Here is a 26,696-nt window from a genome sequence, read left to right on the forward strand (position 1 = left end):
CCCTTAATTCACAAGAATGTACGCAATGCTCACAACATCAACAGCAATAACAAAACTACTACATAAAATAAATACTTCAAAATACTATTCCATAGTTTTGCGGGTATCACTGTGTTCCCTAGCAGCTCTGACAAGTTCTACTAAAATTATATAAGAACTAACTAATGGAGCTGAACATTAGGGGACAAGATGGCAAGGATGCTATTTAATAGAGCCTAATTCTGACCTTGATTTACAGCAGAGTAAGTCTACTGTCTTTTGCAAAGTCATTTCTCATCTCTAGCAGTGTCATCTCTAGCAGAATCAGGCCCATATGTATGAGACAACCAAGTGGAAATGTCTGGAATGCACAAATAATTTCAGAATGCATTAAAGCGACTCATGCTTTTGACACATTTTTTTAATTCAAAATAGTTATTTGTTTTCTTTCCTTTTCTTTTCTTTCTGGTTTTAGTGGCAACTACAGCTCCTGATCAGGTAAAACATGAATTGTTTATTGTATACATTCACAAAATACCTATAGTACAATATAGGATCCAGGGGTTTGCATCCAGTTATGAGAAATGCATGTACATGGGACTGTAATAGTTACTGTTCAAGACTAGCCATTCAGACACATTGATATTACACATACTCTTTAATTTTCCACTGAAATTTACCAGTGACATTGACAAAGCATCAGTCATAATTGCTTAGGGCTAACACTGTGATTCATCATACGTTCATAAAAGTTAGGGCTCTGATTCATCACTCCATCTGTATTGAGCAGCATACTTAAACATGTGCTTAACTTTAGGCTCACACCCAAATCCCATTGAGTTCAATGGGTTTTAAGCATGTGCTTTAAGTACTACCCTAAATAGGGATGCTTCCCTGAATTGAGGCCTCAAGACTTATACTAAATCATACTGCCATCCCTACACAATGGAGGACTAGATCATGAAAAACAGTGACTCTGAAAAGAATGTAGTGGTCACAATAGACAAGCAATTTGACATGAACTCCTAATGTGATTCTATGGCAAAAAGAATTAATTCAATCCTTGTATGTATCAACAGGGGAGTAATGAGTAGAGATAGGAAAAGGGTTTTGCCTCTGTGTAGAGCATTTGTGAGATTGCTTCTGGAATAGTGTATACAATTCTGGTGCCAGCATTTTTAAGAGGATGTTGAAAAATTGAAGACAGTGCAAAAGAGATTAAAAAATTTGACAGTTAAAGAATATGTACAACAGTGAGAGATGTAAAGATCTTAGTCTGGCTTATTTGAAAAAAAAAAAAGATTGAAAGGTGACTTGATTACAGTGTCTATTTACCTCCATGGGAAGAAAATATAGGAACCTAAAAGACTCTCTAAGCTAGCAGAGAAGAGCATAATGAGAACTAATGGCTAGAAGCTGAAGCCAGACAAATTCAAATTAGAAAAAAGGCACAATTTTTTAACAGTGAACATAATTAACCGTGTGAACAAATTATCAAAGGAAGTGGGGTGGATTCTCCATCTCCTCGTGTCTTCAGATCAAGACAGGATGACTTTTTGGAAGGTAGGCTTTAGTCGAACACAAGTTATTGGGCTCAATAGAGACATAACTGGATGAAATTTAATGGTCCTTGTTATATCAGAGGGTAGACTATATGATCTAATGATCACTTTTGGGCTTATACTCTATGAATCAGTATAGTTTACTGATTTCCTCCATATGAAGCTATACAACTAAGAATTTTCAGCCCTTAGCTACAGAAGTAACCAAAATGATTTTTAAAATAAGTTCTTTATTTGTGTGACATTTATTTTAATTAGTATTTGTTTTAGTCATTGCTCAGGCAGTGAGAATTTTGCCTAATTAAGAAATGTAAAACAGCCCTTCCTCCCCAAGTACATGAAATATATTTCAGTAGGCAGGATACTATACCTTCTACTTTTATTTGTTAGGGTTAACAATTTTGCTATGCTTCATTTCACTTCTCCATTACTATGAAAGCATCAGTAATATAGAAAAATAAAACAGTGACCATTGTGATAAGCTGTCTGTCAGCCAAAGGCCTAAGATGCTTATGAGTGTTCCCCTATATTGGTGAGAGAGAGAGATTTATAAAATACAAAATTGCACAATAAACTGCAATTTAAATATACTTTTGAACTGTTCTAACATGAGAGATGGGGCTGCTCTTGGGTGGTAAAGCTACTGTGGAACTAGACACCACTATGAGTAACCATTTCAGATAATGGCAATACAGAATGGCATGCCACCATTATTTCATATTTTAATTAGTAGTACTTTGTTTGCTGTTAACATGCAGTAATAGATATGAAAGAGCAGCAACTGTTTTTTCCAGACAATAGTTCCTCACACAACTCAGAAAATTGCATTAAAATCACATTTTCAAATTGTAAATTTTTGATTTTTTTTAAAGGAATTGGTTTCACTTGATGATCAAGAAAAACCTATAGTAGAGCCTGGTCAACCTCAGCTTTCTCCTGGGATTTCAACAATTAATCTGCATCGACAATTTCCAGGTAGCTCTTTTTCACTCCTCCCCCTGTAGTGGCTGACAGTTCTCGTGACTCAAAGAGTGGAATAATACATTTTTGCTATATGTTCCTTTTGTTTCACAACCCAATTGCTATTTGAAACTCTGGATTCATAAATTTAGGGCCTGATCCTGCAATAATTTATTCCTGCAAGCGATCCTGACAAGAACAGTCCCATTAAAATCAGTTGGACTGCTTGTGTAAGTGTGTACAGAGCTGGTTCCCCCAAGCCCAGTCCTGCAGATGCTCTGCACACACAGAACTCCCATTGAAAATCAATAAAAGTGACATAACGGGTGTGTAATGGAACAGTTGTACTGTAAAGAGGGAACTTTTTTACCTAGGCAAATTATAAAGGGAATAGTAATACAAAACAACTGCATTTTGTAACACTGTTATTAAAAATGTACCAAGCGCTTTAGAGAATAAATACAAAAACATCATCTCTGCCCCCAAAGAAATTACACTCTCACTTCAAATTGGATACAACTTTTGGGAGTAGTAAACCAAAGGTGTGAAAATAAGAAGGGTGACAGTTAGACCACATGCTGACTTTTCCAGAATGTGCGTATTTTGTTTCCATTCAAGTTACTGTTGTTGTTAATGGTCACTTAGTCCACTACTTGTAGCCACCTGAAAGAGGTGAGCTTTTTGAATGGATATTCATTAAAAGTTGGCAGTGGCTTGGCTAGCAGGTTTTGTGAGAGCATTCAATGAACAGGAGGCAGAGTCTTAAAGGTCACAGTCAGGAATGTAAGGTGTAGCGGTTGGCATTCCTAGAGGAACAAAGGCTAGAAAAAGTGTTTAGAAGCAAAAGATTGGTATTGTAGGCTGAGGTGAAATGGTGAAGGACCTTTAATATGAGAACAAGAATGTTAAAGTCCATAATGATGTTGGTGCAATCAACATACAAACAACTCTCATAGGGATGTGTAAATCTAAGTTTAGATGCAAATCTACATTTAGGTGCAAAAAATGTGGTCACTATACACTTTGTTTAACCCAGTGCAAAGGAATTTTTCCCTGAAGTGGTGTAATGGAAAAAAAACCCTCGATTTGTTTTATTAATTAATTAAAATCAAAGCAGCATATATTGCTATCAGATTAGTATAGTACTGTGTGTATGATGTGTTGAAATATACCTTAAATATGATTGTTTTGCATTCTGTGTTAAATAGCAGTGATTGAAAAAACCTCCCCTCCCCTGCCTGTTGAAGTTGCCCCTGAAGTTTCTACTTCAAGTGCAAGTCAAGTAATTGCACCTACTCAAGTTACAGGTACAGTACTTGCCTTTTAGTTTAAAAACAAGATAAGCTATGATTGTGAACACATTCCTGACAATAACATCTAATTACTGTAACATTACTGTTGTACTGGAACAGCAGATAGACTAACAGAGAATAAGGGAACAATGAACAGTGAGATACCACGTAGGAGGTCAGAATATTACAGTAACAAGTATGCTTTTAGCAGATCTAGGACTTGGGCTCACCTGGTTGCAGGTATAATTTGCTGCCTCATTTTTATGCTCACAAAATAAATGGTGCATATAAATCTGTATAATCTCACCTTTAGAAGCCTGATTTGCTCTCTCAGTCAGGTAGTTAATATTCAGATTTATACTCACAGCTGAATTGTTGGTATAAAAATGCAGGCACAAATTGTAATCATATATAAAAAGGATGTGAAATGGTCTGTTACATTGTTTACACAGTGCCTACCACAATGAGATTCTGGTCCATGACTATGTGTCCTAGGCACTACCATAATACTAGTACTGATAATCTAGCATATATTTTATAGAGTCGGAATGTCTGTCTGTCTGTCTCTGTATGTTAGTCCATTTATTCAAGAACTTCTCCTAAATGGTAATAACCAGGACTACCAAATTAGGTATGCAACTTCCTCTTATCATAACTTAAAGCAAGGTCAGGGATTGGCTGTGCCAGGACAAGGGGATATGCATGGAATGCGATTGTTTTGCACCAAACTGAAAGGGAGAGATGTGGTAGCAAGGACAGTTATACTCACGAATGACCACGGAGGAACAGCAAGTGTTCCAGCTCCTGCTGCCCTGGGCTGCCCACAGGGAACAGCCACCTACTGTGCCACTTGGCCCCCTCTGGGAGAGCAGCTACCTACTGTGCCACTGGCAGGTGGCCTGTGTGCCCTCCTCCATTCTGAGGTGGCCCCAGAGAGAAGCATGCCCCTCACTGGTCATTTCTGGCCCCGGGGAGAGGCCGCTGGGCAGCCTGCACAGCCCCGTCCCTGCCTTGGGTAGGCTGCACCGCCCCCCACCGCCTCGGGCTGGCCATGGGGAGGAGAGAGCAGGAGGCCTGAAGGGCCCATCCGCTCCCACCCCAGTCTGGCCTCGAGGAAAATCTGGCAGAAGGCCTGCACAGCCCTCGCCTCCTCCCACTCCCAGATCCCAGATTAATTCTAGTAATTAATATTTAATAGTCAAATTAGATTGCTGAGTGAAGGGAAAGTGATCAATGGGAGACCAGTGTGGCAGATGCAGGCAGTTGTAAGACACCAAGGAAAGATAAAATATTGGTAGAAACTATAACAGCAGAGGAGGACACAGAAATGAAAGCTGACAGAAATGAAAGCTGTCAGAAGGCAAAGATAAGAATGGCATGAATGAAGGCTATGAGAATTCTTTGCACTTTAATACTGCAGAGAGGTAAGTGACCCTGGATAACCTTCTGAAGGTGAGAAGACAGTGAGCCACCTAAGGTCACTGAAAAGAAGCTTGAGAAGCTACATTGAATTCTACTGTAAATTACTAAACATCAAGGATCATGAATTAAATGTAATGCAAAGAGGAGAAAAACAGCAGGACAGAGAACTTTTTGCTGTAACTCCAAATGTGATTCACGGCTCTGTGAATATCACGTAGGGCCTAATCCTACTATCACTGAAATCAAGGGTAAACATTCCTGGTGCAGGATCAAAGAAGTGGGCAGCAAGAATGACCTTGCACATTGTTATCTACTCTGGTGCTTATGTCAGGGTGTGTCAGCTGAATGGAAAGCATTGCAGACGCTTTCAGATACTTGGGACAAAACCCTCCTTGACTTCAGCAGGGTGTATATTTCACGCAGGGGTCAAAACTGAAGGAAATTACTCCGATCCTGATATTTCCAAAATTGTTCTGCTAGTACTCAGGCACAAAGAGTCACACGTGGGAGTATACATTAGTTATTGTTCCAGCTCCAGCCCAGATCCCCATTAGTCTAGCTTCATTTACTTCATTCCACCAAAACTGCTCTCTCCAAGGTTTCCACAGGCTCTTCCTGGTCAAATCTGAAGTCCAGAATGATCCCCAGCTCATTCTCTTGGATGTCTCCATGTTTTTGACATTGTCTGTCAATCTGTCCATTTTGCTTGTCCTTACTGGGTTCTCCTTCTGCCTTTCTGGCATCTCTTTTGGCACATCTGTCTCTTCCTCAGTTCCACTTCTGTGGAGATTCCTCATTGAACTTCGTCCTCCACTTTTCTTTTTTTTTAAACACTTTCTTTGTTCTCATCCATTTGCGTGGCTTCAAATAATACCTCAATGCTAACAAATACATTTACCTATCCACTCCCAGCTCATTCCTTTATTTCACCCTACCGCTGACATCTCCTGGATGCATTTTCCTCAATTTAAACTTAATACTGTCTAGTCTGAGTTTATGACACCCTTTCTGCTCTGTCTTTGTCACCATCATTCTTCCTATTCTCAGGACTGTAACCTGGGTGCCATTCTTTCGTACTCATACTTTCTCCACACATGCAGGTAATTCCCAAATCTTCTCACTTCCCCCTCCATATTATCTCTAAGGAATGTCTTATCTATACAACTTAAGTTCCATCAGCGCCAGGCCTGATGCTGAGTTAATATTTGAATGATGACTGAGGCAGGATAATTTCTTAATTTACTTGACAGATTATGAAAGTCTTACTTTGAAAAGGTTTTTCCTGCAGCCCCTCCCTCTATTTTCAGCCTCTTCTCCATGCTTTGAGGGAGCTGTGAGCCATGCTCTGACCTGCCCCAGCAAGTCCTGGGGTGGTGGGAGCTGTGAGCTACGTGACTTCCAGAGCATGTGGCTTCCCCCTCTCTGGGGAGAAGCCATGCAGCTGCCCTACTTTGTCCTCTCCCGCCCCCCTCTCCCCCCCATGATCCCCTATCAGCATTCTGCATGGTCCCCTGCTCCCCACATCTGGACCTTGTCTGCACCCCCCACTGGCTCTGAGCCACACAGGCTTGTGGTTAACTCCTCACCCACATGCCACCGGCCTCTGAGTGTCCCTCCGGCTGCTGCCACTTGGGCAGGAGGCTGCCAAAATTTAAATGAACCACGAGGCTCCTCTGCTGTCCAGGGTAGGGGAGGAGAAGCAAATGGGATCCAGGGATGAGGAGGGGAGAACATGTGGGAGCCGTGAGAGCACTCAGGGGTTGGGGGAGGAGGACAAATGGGGGGCTTGGGTGAGGAGTGGGGGGCACATGAGCTCTTGGGGGCTTGGGTGGGGTGGGTGTGGGAGCCATGCATCCTCTCAGGTGCTTTGGGGGGGGGCAGGAATGTGGGGCTTGCAGGGACTCATGTAGGAAGGGAGCTCTCAGGAGCCGTGCAGGCATGGGGGAGCCATGAAGCCTCACAGGGGTTTGGGTGGGGGGAGGAGGGTGCGCAGGACATGTGTGGTTTCTCCAGTGGTCCAGGGGGAGTGGACACATGGGAGCCATGCAGCCTTGCCCCTTGCCTGCAGGAGGCTGGAGCCACATGGCTTCCCCCAAGATGGTGAGATGGAGAGGAAGAGGGAGGGGTGTCATGCCCACTTCCCCCTTTCCCCTTCTTCCCCCTCCCCACTTCCTGCCAGAAGGAGAGAGCCAGGTCAGCTGTGGCCTCTGCCAGCCCTCCTTCCCTCCTCCCTCCTCCCTCCTCCCCCCCATGGTCAGAGGGGGAGAGCTGGGGCTGCCTACCCCTGAGAGGGGGGTTGGTGAGTGTAGCGAGCAAGGGGCACTGCCCCCTCATACCTTTTATAAAAATTCCTGAAATCACTAAAACTTCATTTTGTTATTGGGAATAGTTAGGACTTGATTTCTCCACCAGTCACATATATTTTATATTGCTGATTGCAGTGTTTCTTTTCCAGCTCATCCCATATTTCTGGTGACAGAGTGTCCACAATCAGTACATGGTATTAGAAGTAACTAGAAGGGTTGTAGCATATTCTTGGACTTTAGTAATCCCTGCATCCTGGAGGCTCTCCTTTCTTGTGAAACGCAAAAAAATTTTACAGTCCATTTCAATACAGAAGTTAAATCAGTAGAGAAAAATCATGACGTATTCATGGCCTAACCTGGCTTTTTAAAATTTGCACAAACATTTTCTTTACAGCTCTGTAGCCCAGTAGACTCTAGGAGGGACGCCTCCCCCTCTGGGTCAGTGGACAGCCACTCCGCTCCACTACCCACTAGCTCAGTTTCCCCAGGGGAGTTAGCGGTGCTGGGGCTTCTGTCTCGGGTCACTCCCTAGTCACACTCCAACCAGTCCCGGGGCTCTGGACTATGATCAGGCTGGGCCCACAGTCACTGGGTTTTGGGCTGGGGCTCAGGCCAAGACAGCACCAACATTTAGTAGGGCTACAGGCCCAGGCCCTAGTTCAGGGCAGGACAACAAATAGTTCACAAGTCTGAATTGCCTGCCCCTTGTGCAGGCGAGTGTCCAGCAGATGCAGGCTGCTGTTCGAGAACAGCCAAAGGGATGACACTGTCACTCTGGAATGGGGTGGCAGGGGAGATGCAGGCCCACCCACTCCACTGTGTCCCAGTCCAGGGCTCTAACAGCAGCAGACCAGTCCGCTACTGGATCAGCAGGGATCCTCACTGCAGCATGCTGACCCCGGCTCTGGCTCAGCCAAGCTACTGGCGGCTATCCCTGGGCTGCTTCCATTTTTCCCGCTCTGCACATACCTGGCTCCAGTGCAGGTCTGTTGTGCTTTCCAGGGCTGGAACCTCTGGCCAGGTGTGCAGCTCCTCCCAGCCATAATCCAACTGGGGGCCTGGTGAGCCGCACCAGTCCTTAGTTTCCCTCGGGTCCAGATCCTTGGTTGAGCGTGCAAGAGAAGTCTCTGGTTCCTCTGGGGGCTGACTGGCCTTTCAGGCTGATCTTTTATAGTCCTATCTCCGCTTCCTGACCTCCGGTCAGGTGGTGTGCTGGGGTCGGGCGCTACCCACCAGGGCTCTGAGAGGGACTCCTCCCCCTCTGGGTGAGCGGATAGCCACTCCACCCCATTACAAGCTCTCATATCTGTTATGGCACATGTGATAGGCAGCCATTCAGTTCCATGGATCAATGTAGCAGTGTTTCTTTTGAAGTATTTTCGTGAAGAATCTTATTTCTTTCACTGGGTCAAATAAATTGCAGCACTAGTGTTGATGTTTCTGAACACTCCAAATCTGAACTCTCTCATGGTCTGGAATTCAGTGCCCATCCTCACTGTTTCTGAGTTGTTTTCTTAGATAAGTTATTTGACCTTCATAACTCGGTATGAACTTACTGGTCTATTTCAGCGTGCCTGGAAATCTCTGAATTCCTTTGTTATCTTTGCATGGTCTGTATCATTTAAATATTAGAATCAGTAAACATTGTTCCCTTTTTGATCAGCTTCCTGACTAAGAAGGTGGTTTAAGTTGTTTGAAATTGACCATTTGTCTCAGTCCACTTAACATATTTTCTTGCAATTTTCATTATTCTCCACAGTTGCTCCTAATGTTCTGTCACAAGTGCTGCCCTAGACTCTTAGGTCATCAGTGTGCACTTTTATTCTTGCAAGACCTTCTAGTATCTAGGACATGTTGTTATGAGGTAAAAGACTTCTAGTGCAGAACATGTTCCAAAAGGCAATCTCAGAAAGCATTCTCTGCCAAAGGGTTACGGAAAGTACAAGTCTGTGTCCATGGGAATCTGCCAAACCCTTGTGATGTATCTAATTTGCTGAAGAATTTGGCTTCTGCCATGTTAACAAACATTTCATACCTTTTGGGCAAGAGGAAATATATCTCCTAAATTGTCCTGTTAAACTCCTTAAAGTCAGATCAGAGTCCTAGCCTGTGCCTTTTGTCTCTACAGTTACCAAGGAGTAAATCCAGTGTGTCAGCTCTCCTCAATAATCCCATTTGTTGTCATGTTTCCCATCTCTTGCTACTGTCTTTTCCTAGTCTTGTGAGACATTTTGGGTGGCACATATAACAAGCTGTGTGTCTTCTCATAATTGTATCTCGTTAGTAGCTGCATGTTGTTATGAGCCATTCTTTTTTTCAGGTTCTTTCTTTGATGGTTTTATGAATAACATTTTGCCTTCATTTGGGTTCTGTGTCACTCTCTACAGCCATTATTTGCATTCCTCTTAGTGATACTGCTTGGCATAAAAATATTGCCTTTTGCAATGCTAGATCCATGTCTCATCGGTTATGTCTAGACTACAGAGTTTTTCCAGGATACCAGAAGTATCCCGGAAAAGCTCTGCTCCATCCAGGGAACGCGTCCACTTTTTCGGAACAGTTTCTGAAAAAGCGGGTGCATTCTTTCGGCATCCCTGTATTCCCCTTGGTAAGAGGAATAAAGGATGTTCTGAAAAAGGAGGTTTTTCCAAAATTTGACCCCATGTAGATGGGCCAAATTTCAGAAAGCCTTTTCCAAAAAGAAAGTGGAAAAAGATGCATTTTTTTTCCGATAAAACTGCAGTCTAGACGTAGCCATAGAAGCATTTCACATGTCTTCCTATCGAATCCCAGAAGAATTTAATCTTTAATGAGAGATTTGAAAGTCTTCATACACAATTCGTGGTCCTTATCCAGAAGATATAGCCATAGATAATTTTCTTTTGTAGGGGACACTGAGGCTCAGTCCTTTTCAATAGCTTTTCAAAGCTTTCTTACCTTTCCTCTTGCACTTTATGACTTGAAAGGTTTCCATTTGAACACCGTTTCAACAGCATATGTCCTGAGTCCTAAACTAGCAAGGTTGGTAAAAGGGTTTTAAATTAAGTTAAAGGATAAAACTAATGAAACTAAGTTCTAAGATAGAATTTAGAATTTAGGCCTAAAATAGAATGTTTTGATATTTAAAATCATTGTGAGCTGTCTACACAAAGAATCTTCATATTTAACCGAGTTGTCATATAATACATATATAAAATAAAGTAGCCAAATCTATATTTGTCCTAATTTAGGAAATTTGTGTTTTCATAGACAATCTGCAGTGATATTGCTAAAATCTACGGTCTGTGACAATAATTCTGTAATCCACTAGAGTTAATAGTTACTTAGCATCTATGGTTATTTTCATTTTACTTTATCTTCACTTTGGATTTGCATATACAGCCACTTGATTTATATACGGGGAGGGTCAGGAAGAGATGGGGAAAAGAGTCATCTGACTGTAGGTCTGTTAGGCCTTCAGGGTAAGTTGGACTGCTTAATGTGGTCACAACTAATTTCAGGATTTTCTTCCGTTTAGCTGAAATAACTGAATATCACCCATTTATTGAAATATTTAACATTAGTATGTCATACATTTTTTTTTCTTTTTCTGTGTGTCTATAGAAATTAATGAGTGCACAGTGAACCCCGATATCTGTGGAGCAGGACACTGCATTAATTTACCTGTGGGATACACCTGCATCTGCTATGAGGGCTACAAGCTGAACGATCAACAGACAAAATGCTCTGGTATGGAAGAACTTTTTCAAAAATAAGGACCGTTTTCCTGCCAGATGCTATATCCAACAAAGAAATCCTCTGTATGGTCCAAAACAACTCAGAAATGTACTTTTTTTTTTAAATCAAGCAATATTCACCAAAGCAGGCTCCACTCCAATGAACTTTTCAGCCAGACTTAGTACTCATGAAAGGTCTCACTGAAGTCACTAGGAGTTGAGAGCAATAAGCAGGAACCCATTTTAACATATCTGACTTGTGTGTGTTTGACAATCCAAGTGTGAGCTAAATATATATAGCATGATGAATGTCAAAGTCTATTTTAATTGTGGAATCAATCATACTTTGGAGGCACTAGTCTGCATTTTGGGAGGCATGGGATCACACAAGCCCATGAGATGCTCTGGGAGGGATTTTGCCTCAGGGAAACAGAATTCTTCTCAGGTTTCCCCAGTTCACAGTGAACTGTGTTGCTAAAACTATCCTTCTAAGAGTACACTTACCTCTCTTTTCCCACCTACCCCATGCACATGTGCATGCGTGCGTGCATGCGTGCGCGCGTGCACTCCCCCCCACACACACACACAGCCTTCCCCGAGCCAACTGTGACTCCTGCACCCCCAGCTCCCCTGGCCTGAGCCCCTCTATATATACCCTAGTAACTCTGGGTAAATGTGCTAGTTCTTAATATGGGGAGTACCACAAGTACTCTTGTAGCATTAAATACTTGTAAATGGAAAATTTTAAGATTTGAATAGTATCCACTATTTTGTCTTCAAGCAATTTCAGTACTCATGTAGCTTAAGCCAGTAAGCATGATTCTTCCATCTGTAAATCTTTGATATAGCCTTCTTGTGGCTGTTTAAGAGAGCTGGCTTCAAACAGTAAAACTCATTGCAAGCCTTGTCTTTTCGAAGGCATGTGTGTGTTGTGGGAGTATAGGGAAAAGAGTCATGGCCAATTATGTTATATTTTTCAATATCTTTCTATTTTTATTTCTTAAACAGATATCAATGAATGTGCTCAGACACCCCATCTGTGCTCCCTTGGGCACTGTGAAAATACAGAAGGCAGTTTTCTGTGCATTTGCCAAGCGGGATTCATGGCCAATGAAGAAGGAACAGAATGCATTGGTAACGATTGCTCCTCTTTATTAAAATGATGATGACAATAAGCAATTTTAAAACAACTCATTAAGGTCCTGAACCAAAATTAATTGAAGTAATTGAAAATACTCCTTATGACCTCAGTGAGCAATCAGGTCCTAAAGCCTAGATCCTCAAAATCAACATCAGTTTGGTGCCTATATACATTTGAGGATGGAGTCTAAGAGATCTGTATAATTATTTTCTTCATGACATATTTATTCGGAAAGGGCAAAAACCCTAACCTTACTCCCAGGCATTTTTGTGTGTATAGCTACACAGGGACATGGTTAACCTCGTTGAGTGTTGTCAGTTATTTATTTTAAAAGTTATTGCTTTTGCAGATATGAAGTCAAGAGTCGCTCTGATTCCCCCCCCCCCCCCCCAACTGATTGGCTACAGGGTGAGATATTTTTAAAAATTACAGAACAACTCTTTACCCCTCAAACTGCCCCAAATTTGGCATGGCAGTCTGCTTTTCCACAGTTTTCCTTGGCATTATCCAACTGTCCCTTCTTGCTATGGTTAAGCCCCATAGTGTGAACACACTCTTCATGTAGCATTTATACATCACTTTGATCACTCCTTTTTCCACTTCTCCCGGAGGCTCCAGCTGCACCCACAGCCATGTGTCCTTTTCTCTCTTCCCTTTGCAAAGAAAAATGCCCAGTGACTCCAGATAGATGTGGATCTGACCTCTGGCCATGTCCCAGCATAGTATGTGTAGATTGGTGGATTTGATCACTGCCTGGGGAAAATAACTTGTCACACCCACATCAACTCATAACCCATGCCTCAGGGCTCTGTGTTTTGGTCTAACACACAAAAAGAGCGAATGTGGCCTGGCAATATCAAGTAATAGTTCGGTTCCCAGCATGAGACTTTGGCTACCAACCCACAGTCTCCAGCAGTTTGGTGGTCAGAACCTTCAACCAGCTGTAGGGATGAGGGGAGGGGTAGTTTGCAGGGCCTTTCATCCCCTTATTGTCCTCTTTTCCCTCACACTCATGGCACTGGGGACCACATCTGTATCATCAAGCTGGGTAATCATCAGACCCAGTCACCTGACACTGCCAAGCTGTATCAGATCATTTCCAGCATCTGCCCCTTGGGCCTCCTTCCAGAGCAAGACCGGCTGCATCCTAGTCCTTAAAGGGGCAGACCAACCTGATAAGAGAGTAATACAGAGAACTCAAAGGAACAATGGCTCAGATCCCTTTAAGTATTTGAGACTAATTCCTATTGAAGTCAATGGGAGTTTTGCTTCAAATACCTTTGAAGATCTGGGAATAGTTTTCATGGATTTACACCAGTAAAACTGAAAGCAAGATCTGTCCTACAAGTTTTCTCATCTACTATATATTTGAGAAAGTTTGTGCATCTGTCTGCCTGTGTGTCTGTCTATCTTGTCAGTCTGTTTGTCCAAGAACTCCTAAACCCGTGGTCCCCCCGTATTCATTGTCTGGGGGAAACTCACATACCCCAAAAATGTGAGTATTGTCGCAGCCTCTCAGCAAGAGCCAGGAAAGACAGAGGGTATGTCTACACTACAAAGTTAGTTCGAACTAACGGACGTTAGTTCGAACTAACTGTAATAGCCGCTACGCTAGCGCTCCGCTAGTTCGAATTTGAATCGAACTAGCGGAGCGCTTAGTTCGAACTAGGTAAACCTCATTTTACGAGGATTAAGCCTAGTTCGAACTAGCTAGTTCGAATTAAGGGGTGTGTAGCCCCTTAATTCGAACTAGTGGGAGGCTAGCCCTCCCCAGGTTTCCCTGGTGGCCACTCTGGCCAACACCAGGGAAACTCTATGCCCCCCTCCCGGCCCCGGACCCCTTAAAGGGGCACGGGCTGGCTACGGTGCCCGTGCCAGGTGCAAGCCTGCCAGCACCCAGCCAGCAGACCCTGCACCTGGCACGGCACAGAGCCACCCACCCGATGTCCCCCAGCCCACCCCCTCTTCCCGGGACCAGGCTGGCGGCTCCCGGGAGCTTGCCCTGGACCGCAAGAGGCGGGCACCTTCCTGGGCTAGTGCGGACATCGTGGACCTCATCCACGATCTCCGCACTAGGCACAGGAAAGTGGCCGTCTAGGGCAGGAGAGCTGCCAGCCTGGCCACCCAAGAGCAGGTGTGCATGAAAATCAAGGGCGTCCCTCTCCAGCCTTCCACAAACTTTGGGCAGAGACACCACTCCTACCCCCTGGCTAAGACTACTCTATGGACCCAACCTCCATGACTTGATCTCACTTCCCTTTCAACTCTGTTCTAGTTGTAGCCTTCACAGCCTCCTGCAGCAAGGAGTTCCACAGGTTAACTATTTGCTTTGTCAAGAAGAACAACTTTCTCTTACTAGTTTCAAGCCTGCTACCCATTCCTTTCCTTTGGTGTCCTCTAGTCCTTCTTTATGGGAACTCAGGAAGAACTTTTCTGGATGCACCCTCTCCACCCAACCCCTGCTTTTAGAGACCTCTATCCTGTCCCCGCTCCGTCTCCTCTTTTCTAAGCTGAACAGTCCCAGTCTCTGTAGCCTTTCTTCATCTGGGACCTGCTCCCAACCCCTGATCATGTTAGTTGCCCTCCCCTCTCCCAGCCTTTCTCTTCCCCTCTCCCACCTCCTTTTCCCAGTCTCCCCCAGTTTTGTTCAATAAAGACAGAGTCAATGTTGGAAGAAACGTTATCTTTATTTTGTACATCAATAAGAAGGGGGGCTAGGGAAGGGTAAGTGGAAGGAGGTGAGGGAGGAATGGGGCACGAGCCCCCGATGGGGAGGACTGGGCTGGCTCTGCAGGCTTCTGGGGGTGGAAGCTCTCCTGCAGCCCCCCAATTGCCCCCTCTCCCCAGATGGCAGCCTGCGGCAAGTGCAGCCGGGCTGATGGCCGAGTGGTGTGATGTGCCCAGTGTGGGTACTCCGGACACTCCAAGCCAGAACTTCTTTGCAAGCGGGGCACCCCTTAGAACTGTGTGTCCGGGGTGGGGGTCGGGACCCTTTAAGCGCAGCCCGCGGCTAGCCTGAGACAGCATCTCCATGCTCTAAGTCCTCCTCTTATGCCCTGCCAGCACTGCTTCCGGCCATCCTTAAGCCCTGTTCAGAGCCCACTCAATGTGGACTTGCTAGTTCGAATTAGCAAAACGCTAATTCGAACTAGTTTTTAGTTCTAGACGCGTTAGTTCGAATTAGCTTAGTTCGAATTAACTAATTCGAACTAAGTTAGTTCGAACTAACTTTGTAGTGTAGACGTACCCAGAGAGCTTTGGCTCTGAGTGATTCTATTGAAAAAGCTATGCTGCCTTCTGAAGAGCCAGAGCCACCTCGACCTCCTGTAAGGCTGCTAAGAAAAGGACCGCTACTCCCTTAGCCCAGAAACGCTTGAAGAAGAGAGCCTCCCCAGTGAGGTCTCTTCCTCTTACCCCGTCTCCTATAGTAAGAAGGGAGATGAACCTGGCACCTCCAGTACCACGGCACCAAGTGGCAACACTTCTGCTGCCTCGGCACCAGCGTCAACATCAACCCAAGATCCAGCACCGACAAAATTCTTGGCACTGGCACGCAAACAGCCGCCCTGCAAACCATAAGTGCCATTTTCTACTGTATCAGCACCAGCCCCAATGCCATACCCTCAATAGCTCTGGCGCCAGGGGAGGACATTCCCCATGATGAGCAGCACTGCTGGGACCCTCTTACATACCATCAGCACAGGATAGGAATGGCAAACAACATGCTTCCCTCCCTCCATCTAGGGAACTGTCTCTGGTGCTGTTTTTGCTCTGTATTTTCTCATGCTATGTGAGGTCTCCGGCGCTGTCTGAGGGCACCAGGTTCGGAGAAGAGGACCAGAGGAGTGTTTTTTCCTCTTAATACTCCTTCCCCACTACATCTTGTCACTACTTTTCCCACCGTGACAGACCATGCCACTTGTTGTGATACTCTAGCAGGCCATACCCTCCTCTGCATTATCCACCCCATTGGCCATCATGGGAGCACTGGGGCTCCTGTAGGTGCAACTACATGGCCCCATCAACCCTGATGAGGAGGCCTTGCATCCTTCCAACCATGGTAGATTCAGTGGAAGAGGAGGGTAGAGTCCCAGATGAGCAGACCAAAACACAAGCTCCCAGGGATTCACGCACTGACAATTCGTCATCATCTCTGGAAGAAGCTGTCATAACAGAGGATACCTATCCCACAGATGACCTTATACAATCCTGTTCATTGGGGCTCACCTCGATTCTTTATCTGCCTGAGTTTATCTCCCACACCATCTTTTCGCCGCAATGCAGGATCTGGTAGCCATCCTCTCAAGTCCTTCCACTACTGTATTTACCTGCCTTTGGCTCATGGGTCACATGACTGCTACCAGCTACGTTGTCCAACAGTCACGTCTCCATTTCTGCACCTTGCAGCACTGGCTGGCATCAGTCTACGCACCATTTCACAAAATAGTTACCATCCTCCACAACGTGTTGGATTCTCTCAAATGATGGACATCACCTGAAAATCTTCTAGCAGGGATCCCTTTTCATCAACCTGAACCAACCATGCAGAGCACAATGGACATCTCCTTATTAGGCTAGGGCACACACCTGCATCATCATATTGCCCTGGGCAGGTGGCTGCCTCACAAAGCAGTATTATATATCAATCTTCTCGAGCTCAGGGCTGTCAGGAACGCATGCAGACACTTCGCTCCCATAGTTTCCAACTGCATAGTTCACATACTCATGGACAACACGGCAACCATGTTTTATATTAACAGGTAGGGTGGCGCCCAGTCCTGATCCCTTTGTGCAGAAGCAATCCACCTGTGGAACTGGTGCTTTTGCCATGGAGTCACCTTGAGGACATCATAACCTATCATATACCTTCTAATTTTCATATAGCAAATTTGATCATGGTTATGGTTAACTTCTGGATATTTGATGAAAATATTATATAACATGTCCTATTATGCATCATGGAGGAATAAATACAACAACAAAAGTAAAGCTCTTTTGCAATTCAGTGACGGGTGATAATTTGGGCAATACTTGAACTTCTGCTAGCCGGGAGTCTCTCTAACACTTTATTTTAATATCTTCCATTGCTTTCTGTTTATGAAGTCTATCCACAATAAGATTCATCTTCATTCAACAGAAATTGAAGAAAGAGGTACCTTTGCTGTTTGAAATAAAAGCTGCCCCACACTATCATTTCATAAAATGAGAGAGAAGTCCTAGCACATCTGACCTAGAAAAATTGTACCTTTTGCTTTTTTACATGATTTTTTTCTCAAGTATATGGTTTGTGGAATTTTTTCTTAACCTCCTCAACAAAGATTTTATCATTAGTGAACTAAAACCACAATCAATTATTCCATTTTAAATATATCCTAATTTGTGCTCTAATCAAAAGTACTCCGCATAGAAGAATATACTAATTAATCAGACACACAATATCATGTATTGTATAGGATCCTATTTGCCTTGTCTGTATTTCAATAACCCCTAAAATGGTAGTAATCCAGCACCACACATTCTTTTGATTGACTGAGGATGACTGTTAAATATTTTCATAGAGGACAGTTCAAAGTATTTTTCATTGTTTTTATATTTGTTTGAAATGATCCTCATCACCTGCTGTGGTACAGACTGTTCTAAACTAGTTTATTCTGGCATAAGACATATTGGTCCAGATTTTCAGAAGGACTTGTATCCAACAACCAGTATGGATACAAAAGTGAAGGCGTTGCATACAAGCAAGCAACTTTAATTATACTTTTGTGCATGCAGTTTAAAAATGTAGGTCATGAAGATTTTCACCATTATCTAGCAGAAATTATGAAGTGCTTATATTAATAAATCGGGTTACTCAGTGCAGCATTTAAATAACCCCCCCTTTTTTTGTTGCATTTTTACTGACAACAAAAAGTTTCTAAATTGAAATCAAGTCATTTGAGATTTTTTTAAATTTACATATTCATATGATAGTGCTACCTTGGCTGAGCAATGAAGGAACAACTGTGTTTATTAGAAGAAATTTAAGTACATACTGATTGTAGATCAGTATTTGTAATTCAGTCCAAGTAGAAACACATGCAAAATGTGTTTATTTTGTTTGGCCTCGTGCTTCAGAGAACAAGCTCAGACCTGGTCATAAATACAATCCAAACACAAGCTGAGTGGAGAGACGGTTCATTTATAACATCTTTAATGTGGTGGGAGTGGGCTGTTCAAAACATGGAAGAGTGAGCTTGTCTCTCAGACTCCTCGATCTCATTGGCCAGGGATTTTTTTCCCCATTGTGTCTTGGGAATGGTCCTTCCATAGTCTTTTAGCTGTTCTTTATGGGCAAGGGAGGATGAGAGAATCATAGGTAGATTATTTATATGGTGTACTAAAGATGGGAGGGAAATAAGATTAGTAGAGCCCCTACATGGTTTGAAAATAAAATGTCTAGACTTATTATTAACATTGTCATTGTTTTATCTTTCCATACATCACTTTGTGATTGTTTATCATAGACAAGGGGACTTGAGAGTGCTTTTAGGGTTCAAAGCATTGAGCACCCTTAATGCTCTCTGACTTCAGTGGGAGTTGAAGATCTGAATATCTTGCGCAGCCTCTTGCAAGATCAAGCCATCATCATGTCTTCTGTCTAACCTCCTTTCACAGTATGTTTAGCAGCTTTGTGGCAGGAGATTTAAAAACAGACATTCATAGCAGCCTCCAGAGAGAACAGCAAATAGACTTGCTGCTGTGGTGTTCGTTAAATAGCTCCTCCTAGTTGCAACCATTTTCTGTTACAGTACTATTGTTTGAAAACATTCACTCTGCTTTGTCAGTTTTTTTTCTTATCCGAGATTTTGGACAATAGTTTCTAATGACATAATATAGATAATTCTTACAAACACATTCTACACTGAAAACTAGTTAAAGTTGCTTAAGGGAAAAACCCTCCTCTACCTACCCTTCAAGCCAAGGAAGTAGTATGTTAAGGGATCCATTTGTGCCACATCATTACACCCACACATGACATTTGCCATTCTGACAGATTCTGCAGTTTCACAAATAACTCCCTTCTATTTCCCACAGAATTCCTGTTTCCCCCACCCTCAATACTTAACTCGCTCTATAACACCATGCTTTCTGGCTTCTACACACCCACACAAACAGATATCTTAGTCCTGGAACTTACCCAGTGATTGTATTTTAAGAGTAAATACAAGTTACCGTTGCTGAGTTTGGAATTAAAGTGTAATATTATCGTAGGCAGAGCTGGTAATGCTACTTATAGTTGCGGTTGCCTAACACTTCCCACTGTCAGTTTGTTATAACTTTGCTGGGCTTTACCTGTATGGGCAAACATTTTCCATGCTGCATGTCTGCCTCAAGCTCAGTTTTTTGGGGAAATTTTTCAAAAAATGGTCCAGCTGTTCTTGAGAACCTGTTTTGTGGAATATATATTGTTTTGACCATGGTGTTTTGTTTTGTTTTAAAGTCTTAAAGCCATTTCATTCAGAAGCTCTCATGCCTCTGTGTTTTGGAGCAATGACTTGAAAATTGGAAAGGGGTGATCTTTGTGTCAGTCATGCTCCTTTGCTGTTTTCATGATAAACTACCCACGTTTGGCCATGTTCTGCGCTTTTGAACAATTGCCATTTGCACATGCTTAATAGAGAATTGTTAGAGTTTGGTTGCTAAAGTCTCTGAAGATTAAACTGCACTGGCAATGTGACAATGCAGGGATGTAGGGCAGAGCAATACTTTCCCTTCGGCTGCTTCTTCAGACTCCTGGGAATCCTGTGTCGCTGGCGCAGAGCTGAGAGCTGGAAGTTTGTTTCCTTTGTGCTTTCAGTACTTCCACTACTTATGCTTGTGCACCAGAGAGGAAGAAACAGCTTGTCTTGAATATAGTGAGGGCAAGAGCTCGGCAGAGGTTATTGAGTGCCGAGTCGATTGTGACATGCAGTCTGTTGATCGGGGGCACTAGGAGCTGGGGAGAATGAATATATTTTGTCCATTGGATGACGCAGGGGACCGATGGAAAAAATAGTATGTGGTTATGTAATAAATTGTGCTATTAGTCTTTAATCAGTCATATAATTCTGCATAAAAGGGCCAGGAGAATCTCAATTTCTCCTTTTGCCCCCCACACCAGCTCTTAACAAATCTCTCTTTAGCTAGGGAAGCTGAGCGGTAGGTACAGTGAGACCTGCCATACCAGTGAGACAAGCCTCTACAATGCCTAAGAGTGGCTGGAGTTAGTTAACTGTGGTGCTGAAAACAGATGAGATTCACCCACATTCTCTAAAGAAAGGTTTTTGAATGTTTACATCTCTCTCCAGGGCCATTTTTAGTGTTGACAATACCCTCAGAAATTCAGGGTTGCCTCAAGGAGCATTGCCCATTTTTAGTTCATTTAACTGGTAAAATGGGCTGTGGTACACAGTAGTAGTCAGGTGCCATCAAAATAAAAAAAAAATGCCCTTCACTGCAGAACCACTATTATTAACTCCATAATTTAATAGCAAAGCTGCTAGTGATTGCTCTTGCATCTTTAATCAATTTATAAATAAAAGATTTATAAATAAAAGATCCACAATTGGTATAAATCTGTCGGGCACTTTTGGCTTTAATGGAAGAAGGCTGATTTATACCAGATGAGAGGGATCTGGCCTACTGACTTCAGTACAGCTGTTTCTCAAATATACCTGCTGAGAATCTGACTCAAAATACAAAACTGAATATATAAATGCAATGATAGTAATCAGAGAAGTTGATTCTTCAAAAGCCTGTTATGATTCTGACCTAGATTTTCTTATTTTTAAAGATATTGATGAATGTCTGACTCAAAGTATTTGTCCAGATGAACAATGCATTAATGGTCCTGGCTCTTACCAATGCGTTCCATGCGCAGGAGGATTCAGAGGCTGGAATGGAGAGTGCCATGGTATGTTTTGTAGTGTTTGTATCCCAAATATTATATTGGTGTGCTGCGAGACTATGGGCCTCCTGTTGGTTACTGAAATAGAAACTGAAGGTGCTAAGGTTTCAAAATGATTTCTGGTCTGGAGACAGAAGGAGTCAGACGAGCCTTCCTCTCTATAGAGCAATGAAAATTAAATTTAGGATATAAGTATCTTGAGATGTGAAAGTGGAATTATGGAACTCAGTATGAAACTTTAAAATTTAAAAGATTTTTAAACTACCCATACGCTAGAATGCTATTGTTAAGGTTAGTAAGCAAGTGAGAAAAACTTGAAATTGTTATAATACTTCATGATGTTTAACATTTCATATTCCCAGCAAGTCGTTCAGCATACCTCTAACAGTTTCACAACCATTCAGTAAGGGTCATTTTTATCTCAGGTTTTATGGTAGATTTTTCATGTTCCCTGTTCCTCTCTGTTACTGATTCCTTCCCCCCCCTCCCCTCCAGTTGTTTGGCTTCTTTTTTTTCAAGCACATTCACATCTGTTTCTGAAACTGATAGCAAAGGGCAATCAGAGGTGTGGTGCAATCATGTACAGTGTTACGCATCTTTGGGAGCAGAAAGTACCACCTGCTGGATTAACTGGACAGATTGCATTTCAGTTGTGAGGAAAGTGATTTGTTTATGTGCCTGTGTGTATATATATGAATGAACACTGTAGTTTGTGCAGTGATGTGGGACTCTTTCTACAACACAAGATTTCCATGTATAATTTGGGAAGGAAAGTGTTGCCTTTATTTTTGTATAGTACAGTTGAATATTGAGCTTTAAAGGTGGCCTGAGAAGAGTGCATATTTTCTAACATCAGGTTTGAGTTTTATATCTCCGCAGAAATAGCTTTAGAGAGATAACCCGGTTCAAAATACCAATATTCTAGTGCTGTCCCAGAATTACATCACTTACATTTTTCATTTTGCCAGGCAGATTATTAGTGCAAGCAAAGATGTTAAATCACTGCATTACTCAACCCAGAGTCACAAACTTAACTGCTTGCTCCAAGCAATACATCTCTGTTTTGAATTACTACAGGCATATATAATCTTTTATTAAAGGCATCCAGAGTACTCTTTCCTTTTCTCTTGTTTCATATAAAATTCTAAACCACATATAACCAAGGCAGTTCACCCACACTTTTTGTGATCTAATCAGTCTTCATTTTCTGCTTATCTTGGACTTGAATTCCATTTAGAATTATCCACATGAACTTTAGTAGGTCTAGTGGGGACAGTTTTTTCCCTCTTGACTCTGTAGCTTTACAATATGGTGCCCTTTAAATAATATGGCAAAAATCCATCTCCTCTTCTGTTGGTGTAGGTATTTATAGGCAGACTTTTGAGAGTCCCTGGCTTCTGCATTCAGCCCATTGGTCAGATTCTTGGTGTACCTTCATATCAATTACCATTCTGTAGTTTTGTGAGTCTTTTGTAGTTCTTTTCCCTATTCTTGTTCTCCATCCCTGCACTCCTTTTAGTTTGATCACTTAGGAAACACAATCCAACAATTCCAGTGGTCTTTAACAGTACATTTTATATCTTCCCCTGTTTTATGGGAAGTAAGCATATCATTTCATTTTAAATTTAGGTAGATTTACATGTATATAGTATTAGGAACTCTGTGGAGTAGGGACATCAAATTGTAAGGATGAGGTGGTGGCTGGTACCTCTGCCACCACGCTCCCTACCTTGGATATCAAAGGCCACCAAGACCTCTTCAGGTGGGTGGCTCAGAATGTCAGAGTGCAGACAGAGGAGATTATTGAGGATTCAGACCCTATGGTGCACATCTTCACCCCCAAGGACCTCTCCAGTTGCAGACCTTCAACATCTTTATCAGGAGGTTCAAGTTTCAAATGGTCTCCCTAGCAGCTATCATACCATTCCTGGATTTGGGGGACTAGTGGGACTTGAAGGACACGTACCTCCATCTCTATTATCCCAGCTCACAGACAGTTTCTCAGGTCTCTGCTCAAGGACTGGCACTATCATTTTATGGTGCTCCCATTTGGCTTCTCCTCTGGGTATTCACAAAACGCATGGTGATTGTGGCTGCCTTCCTCAGGAAGCACGGGATGCATGTCTCCCCATGCCCAGATGACTGGTTTATCAGAACAGGTCCAGGGAACAGGTTCTGGCACACCTCACCTTAGCCAGGTCTGTCTTCACGGACCTGGTTCTCCTCGTGAACGAGCCCAAGTCCATCCTGATTCCAAGCCAAAGAACAGAGTTTATTGGGGCTCTGTTGGACTCCAATCCCTCTTTCTCTTTCAGGCTCTTGATTTTAAATCTTTAATGTTATAATTAGCTCTGTATAGAACTTACAAGTATCTTCAGGCCTAAGTGATCTACCACCAGAATCTTCCTGTTCCTTCCCATCTGTGGAAGACAAAGAAACCTTGCAGTGTACCATCCGAATAAGTGTTAAACAGAAGCTGTCAGCAAAACAGTTTCTAACACATCTTAACTGTCCACACTAGACATTTTTTCTGAATGCTTTCCACAATAGCAATGGGGCAGCGCTGGTATTTGCAAGGCACTAGCATCTGCTAGCTTTTTAACAGTGTTATCTGTGCTTGGTACGAGTAAGTTTGTAGGAGACAGGAGTAAAAATGCCAACACCTGGTCTGCACTCAAGCTGCACCAGTGTTGGCATCAATGAGCAAATTTTGGGGGAAAAAAGACTCATTAGTGTATACAGTTAAGGATAGTGTGGACATAGCCTAGTAGAGCCATGCTTTAGAACTGTTTGTCAGCCTACACTAGAATACAGTTCAGGAACCAAATCTTAGGTCCATGTGTGTAACAAAAAAAAGCGTTTTAGTCTAGACTGGATTCTATTTTTTCAAATATGTTTTGGACGGACTTTGGCCCATCCATAGTGTCTGCCCATTTATGTCAAAACCCAGTTTAATTGGATCCATGGTCAAACAAAATTTAAATACCATTGAAAACTTTATTGAAAGTCCATGTAGATAGGAACAAGTGCATTATTTTATATCCATGCTTTCTTTTATATTCACAGATATTGATGAATGTGAGTATGGCAATCTCTGTATGAATGGACATTGTGAAAACATCGAGGGATCTTTCAGATGTACTTGTAGTCAAGGTTATAAATTATCTACTGCAGGGGACCAATGTCAAGGTAAGAATGTGGCTAAAACGCAGAAGAATACATCTAATGATTCTATAACATTTTTCATTATGGGATTGCAGATGCTTTACAAAATAGCTTATAATGGAAAACAGCAAAATGTGTACCATAAGGGCTGCATAGTTAAAACTTAAGTCGGAAAATGCAAGAGCTAAGCTTTCAGTGCTAATTTGATCTTGTTGTGTGTGCTGTATTCTTTGTAACATATTTTATAAAACATATTATAATACCTGAGGGTATGTCTACACTAGAAAGTTAGTTCGAACTAACGGACGTTAGTTCGAACTAACTTTCCTATGCGCTACACTAGCGCTCCGCTAGTTCGAATTTGAATCGAACTAGCGGAGCGCTTAGTTCGAACTAGGTAAACCTCATTTTACGAGGACTAACGCCTAGTTCGAACTAGCTAGTTCGAACTAAGGGCTGTGTAGCCCTTTAGTTCGAACTAGTGGGAGGCTAGCCCTCCCCAGGTTTCCCTGGTGGCCACTCTGGCCAACACCAGGGAAACTCTATGCCCCCCTCCCGGCCCCGGACCCCTTAAAGGGGCACGGGCTGGCTACGGTGCCCGTGCCAGGTGCAAGCCTGCCAGCACCCAGCTAGCAGACCCTGCACCTGGCACGGCACAGAGCCACCCACCCGATGTCCCCCAGCCCACCCCCTCTTGCCGGGACCAGGCTGGCGGCTCCCGGGAGCTTGCCCTGGACCGCAAGAGGCGGGCACCTTCCTGGGCTAGTGCGGACATCGTGGACCTCGTCCACGATCTCCGCACTAGGCACAGGAAAGTGGCCGTCTAGGGCAGGAGAGCTGCCAGCCTGGCCACCCAGGACCAGGTGTGCATGAAAATCAAGGGGGTCCACTGAGACCCCCGACACTGAGCCCTGAGCTTACAATGGCCGTACTGGGTCAGACCAAAGGTCCATCTAGCCCAGTAGCCTGTCTGCCAACAGCGGCCAACCCTAGGGACCCTGGAGGGGATGGACCGAAGACAATGACCAAGCCATTTGTCTCGTGCCATCCCTCTCCAGCCTTCCACAAACTTTGGGCAGGGACACCACTCCTACCCTCTGGCTAATAGGACTCCATGGACCCAACCTCCATCACTTGATCTCACTTCCCTTTAAACTCTGTTCTAGTTGTAGCCTTCACAGCCTCCTGCAGCAAGGAGTTCCACAGGTTAACTATTTGCTTTGTCAAGAAGAACAACTTTCTCTTACTAGTTTCAAGCCTGCTACCCATTCCTTTCCTTTGGTGTCCTCTAGTCCTTCTTTATGGGAACTCAGGAAGAACTTTTCTGAATGCACCCTCTCCACCCAACCCCTGCTTTTAGAGACCTCTATCCTGTCCCCCCTCCGTCTCCTCTTTTCTAAGCTGAACAGTCCCAGTCTCTGTAGCCTCTCTTCATCTGGGACCTGTTCCCAACCCCTGATCATGTTAGTTGCCCTCCCCTCTCCCAGCCTTTCTCTTCCCCTCTCCCACCTCCTTTTCCCAGTCTCCCCCAGTTTTGTTCAATAAAGACAGAGTCAATGTTGGAAGAAACGTTATCTTTATTTTGTACATCAATAAGAAGGGGGGCTAGGGAAGGGCAAGTGGAAGGAGGTGAGGGAGGAATGGGGTACGAGCCCCCGATGGGGAGGACTGGGCTGGCTCTGCGGGCTTCTGGGGGTGGAAGCTCTCCTGCAGCCCCCCAATTACTCCCTCTCCCCAGATGGCAGCCTGCGGCAAGTGCAGCCGGGCTGATGGCCGAGTGGTGTGATGTGCCCAGTGTGGGCACTCAGGGCACTCCAAGCCAGAACTTCTTTGCAAGCGGGGCACCCCTTAGAACTGTGTGTCCGGGGTGGGGGTCGGGACCCTTTAAGCGCAGCCCTCGGCTAGCCTGAGACAGTATCTCCATGCTCTAAGTCCTCCTTTTATGCCCTGCCGGCACTGCTTCCGGCCATCCTTAAGCCCTGTTCAGAGTCCACTCAATGTGGACTTACTAGTTCGAACTAGCAAAACGCTAGTTCGAACTAGTTTTTAGTTCTAGATGCGTTAGTTCGAACTAGCTTAGTTCGAATTAACTAATTCGAACTAAGTTAGTTCGAACTAGCGCTGTAGTGTAGACGTACCCTGAGAGAGTCTAATAAATACAAATAAGCTGAGTTAAAACTGTTTTAGGGTAGGGATATTACATTTAGATTAATTGACTAATCGATTA

At 43.5% G+C, this 26,696-nt stretch overlaps 1 protein-coding gene across 9 annotated transcripts in view; it reads left to right on the forward strand.

Moving 5' to 3' along the window:
• The window catches only part of LTBP1 (latent transforming growth factor beta binding protein 1), a 328,168-nt gene that overhangs the window by 211,943 nt on the left and 89,529 nt on the right, over positions 1-26,696 (forward strand). For 5 of the 9 annotated variants that reach the window (XM_075924972.2, XM_075924974.2, XM_075924975.2 and 2 more), the window contains 7 exons: positions 455-477; positions 2,414-2,516; positions 3,710-3,808; positions 11,125-11,250; positions 12,246-12,371; positions 21,191-21,310; positions 24,371-24,493. In XM_075924972.2, coding sequence (XP_075781087.2) covers positions 455-477; positions 2,414-2,516; positions 3,710-3,808; positions 11,125-11,250; positions 12,246-12,371; positions 21,191-21,310; positions 24,371-24,493 — 720 coding nt within the window. The remainder of the gene's footprint in view (positions 1-454; positions 478-2,413; positions 2,517-3,709; positions 3,809-11,124; positions 11,251-12,245; positions 12,372-21,190; positions 21,311-24,370; positions 24,494-26,696) is intronic. The other 4 variants (XM_075924973.2, XM_075924977.2, XM_075924979.2 and 1 more) reach the window with 1 other exon arrangement.

Source organism: Pelodiscus sinensis, chromosome 3 (assembly GCF_052426305.1).
Source record: "Pelodiscus sinensis isolate ZL-2025 chromosome 3, ASM5242630v1, whole genome shotgun sequence".
NCBI classification, from domain to species: Eukaryota; Metazoa; Chordata; order Testudines; family Trionychidae; genus Pelodiscus; species Pelodiscus sinensis.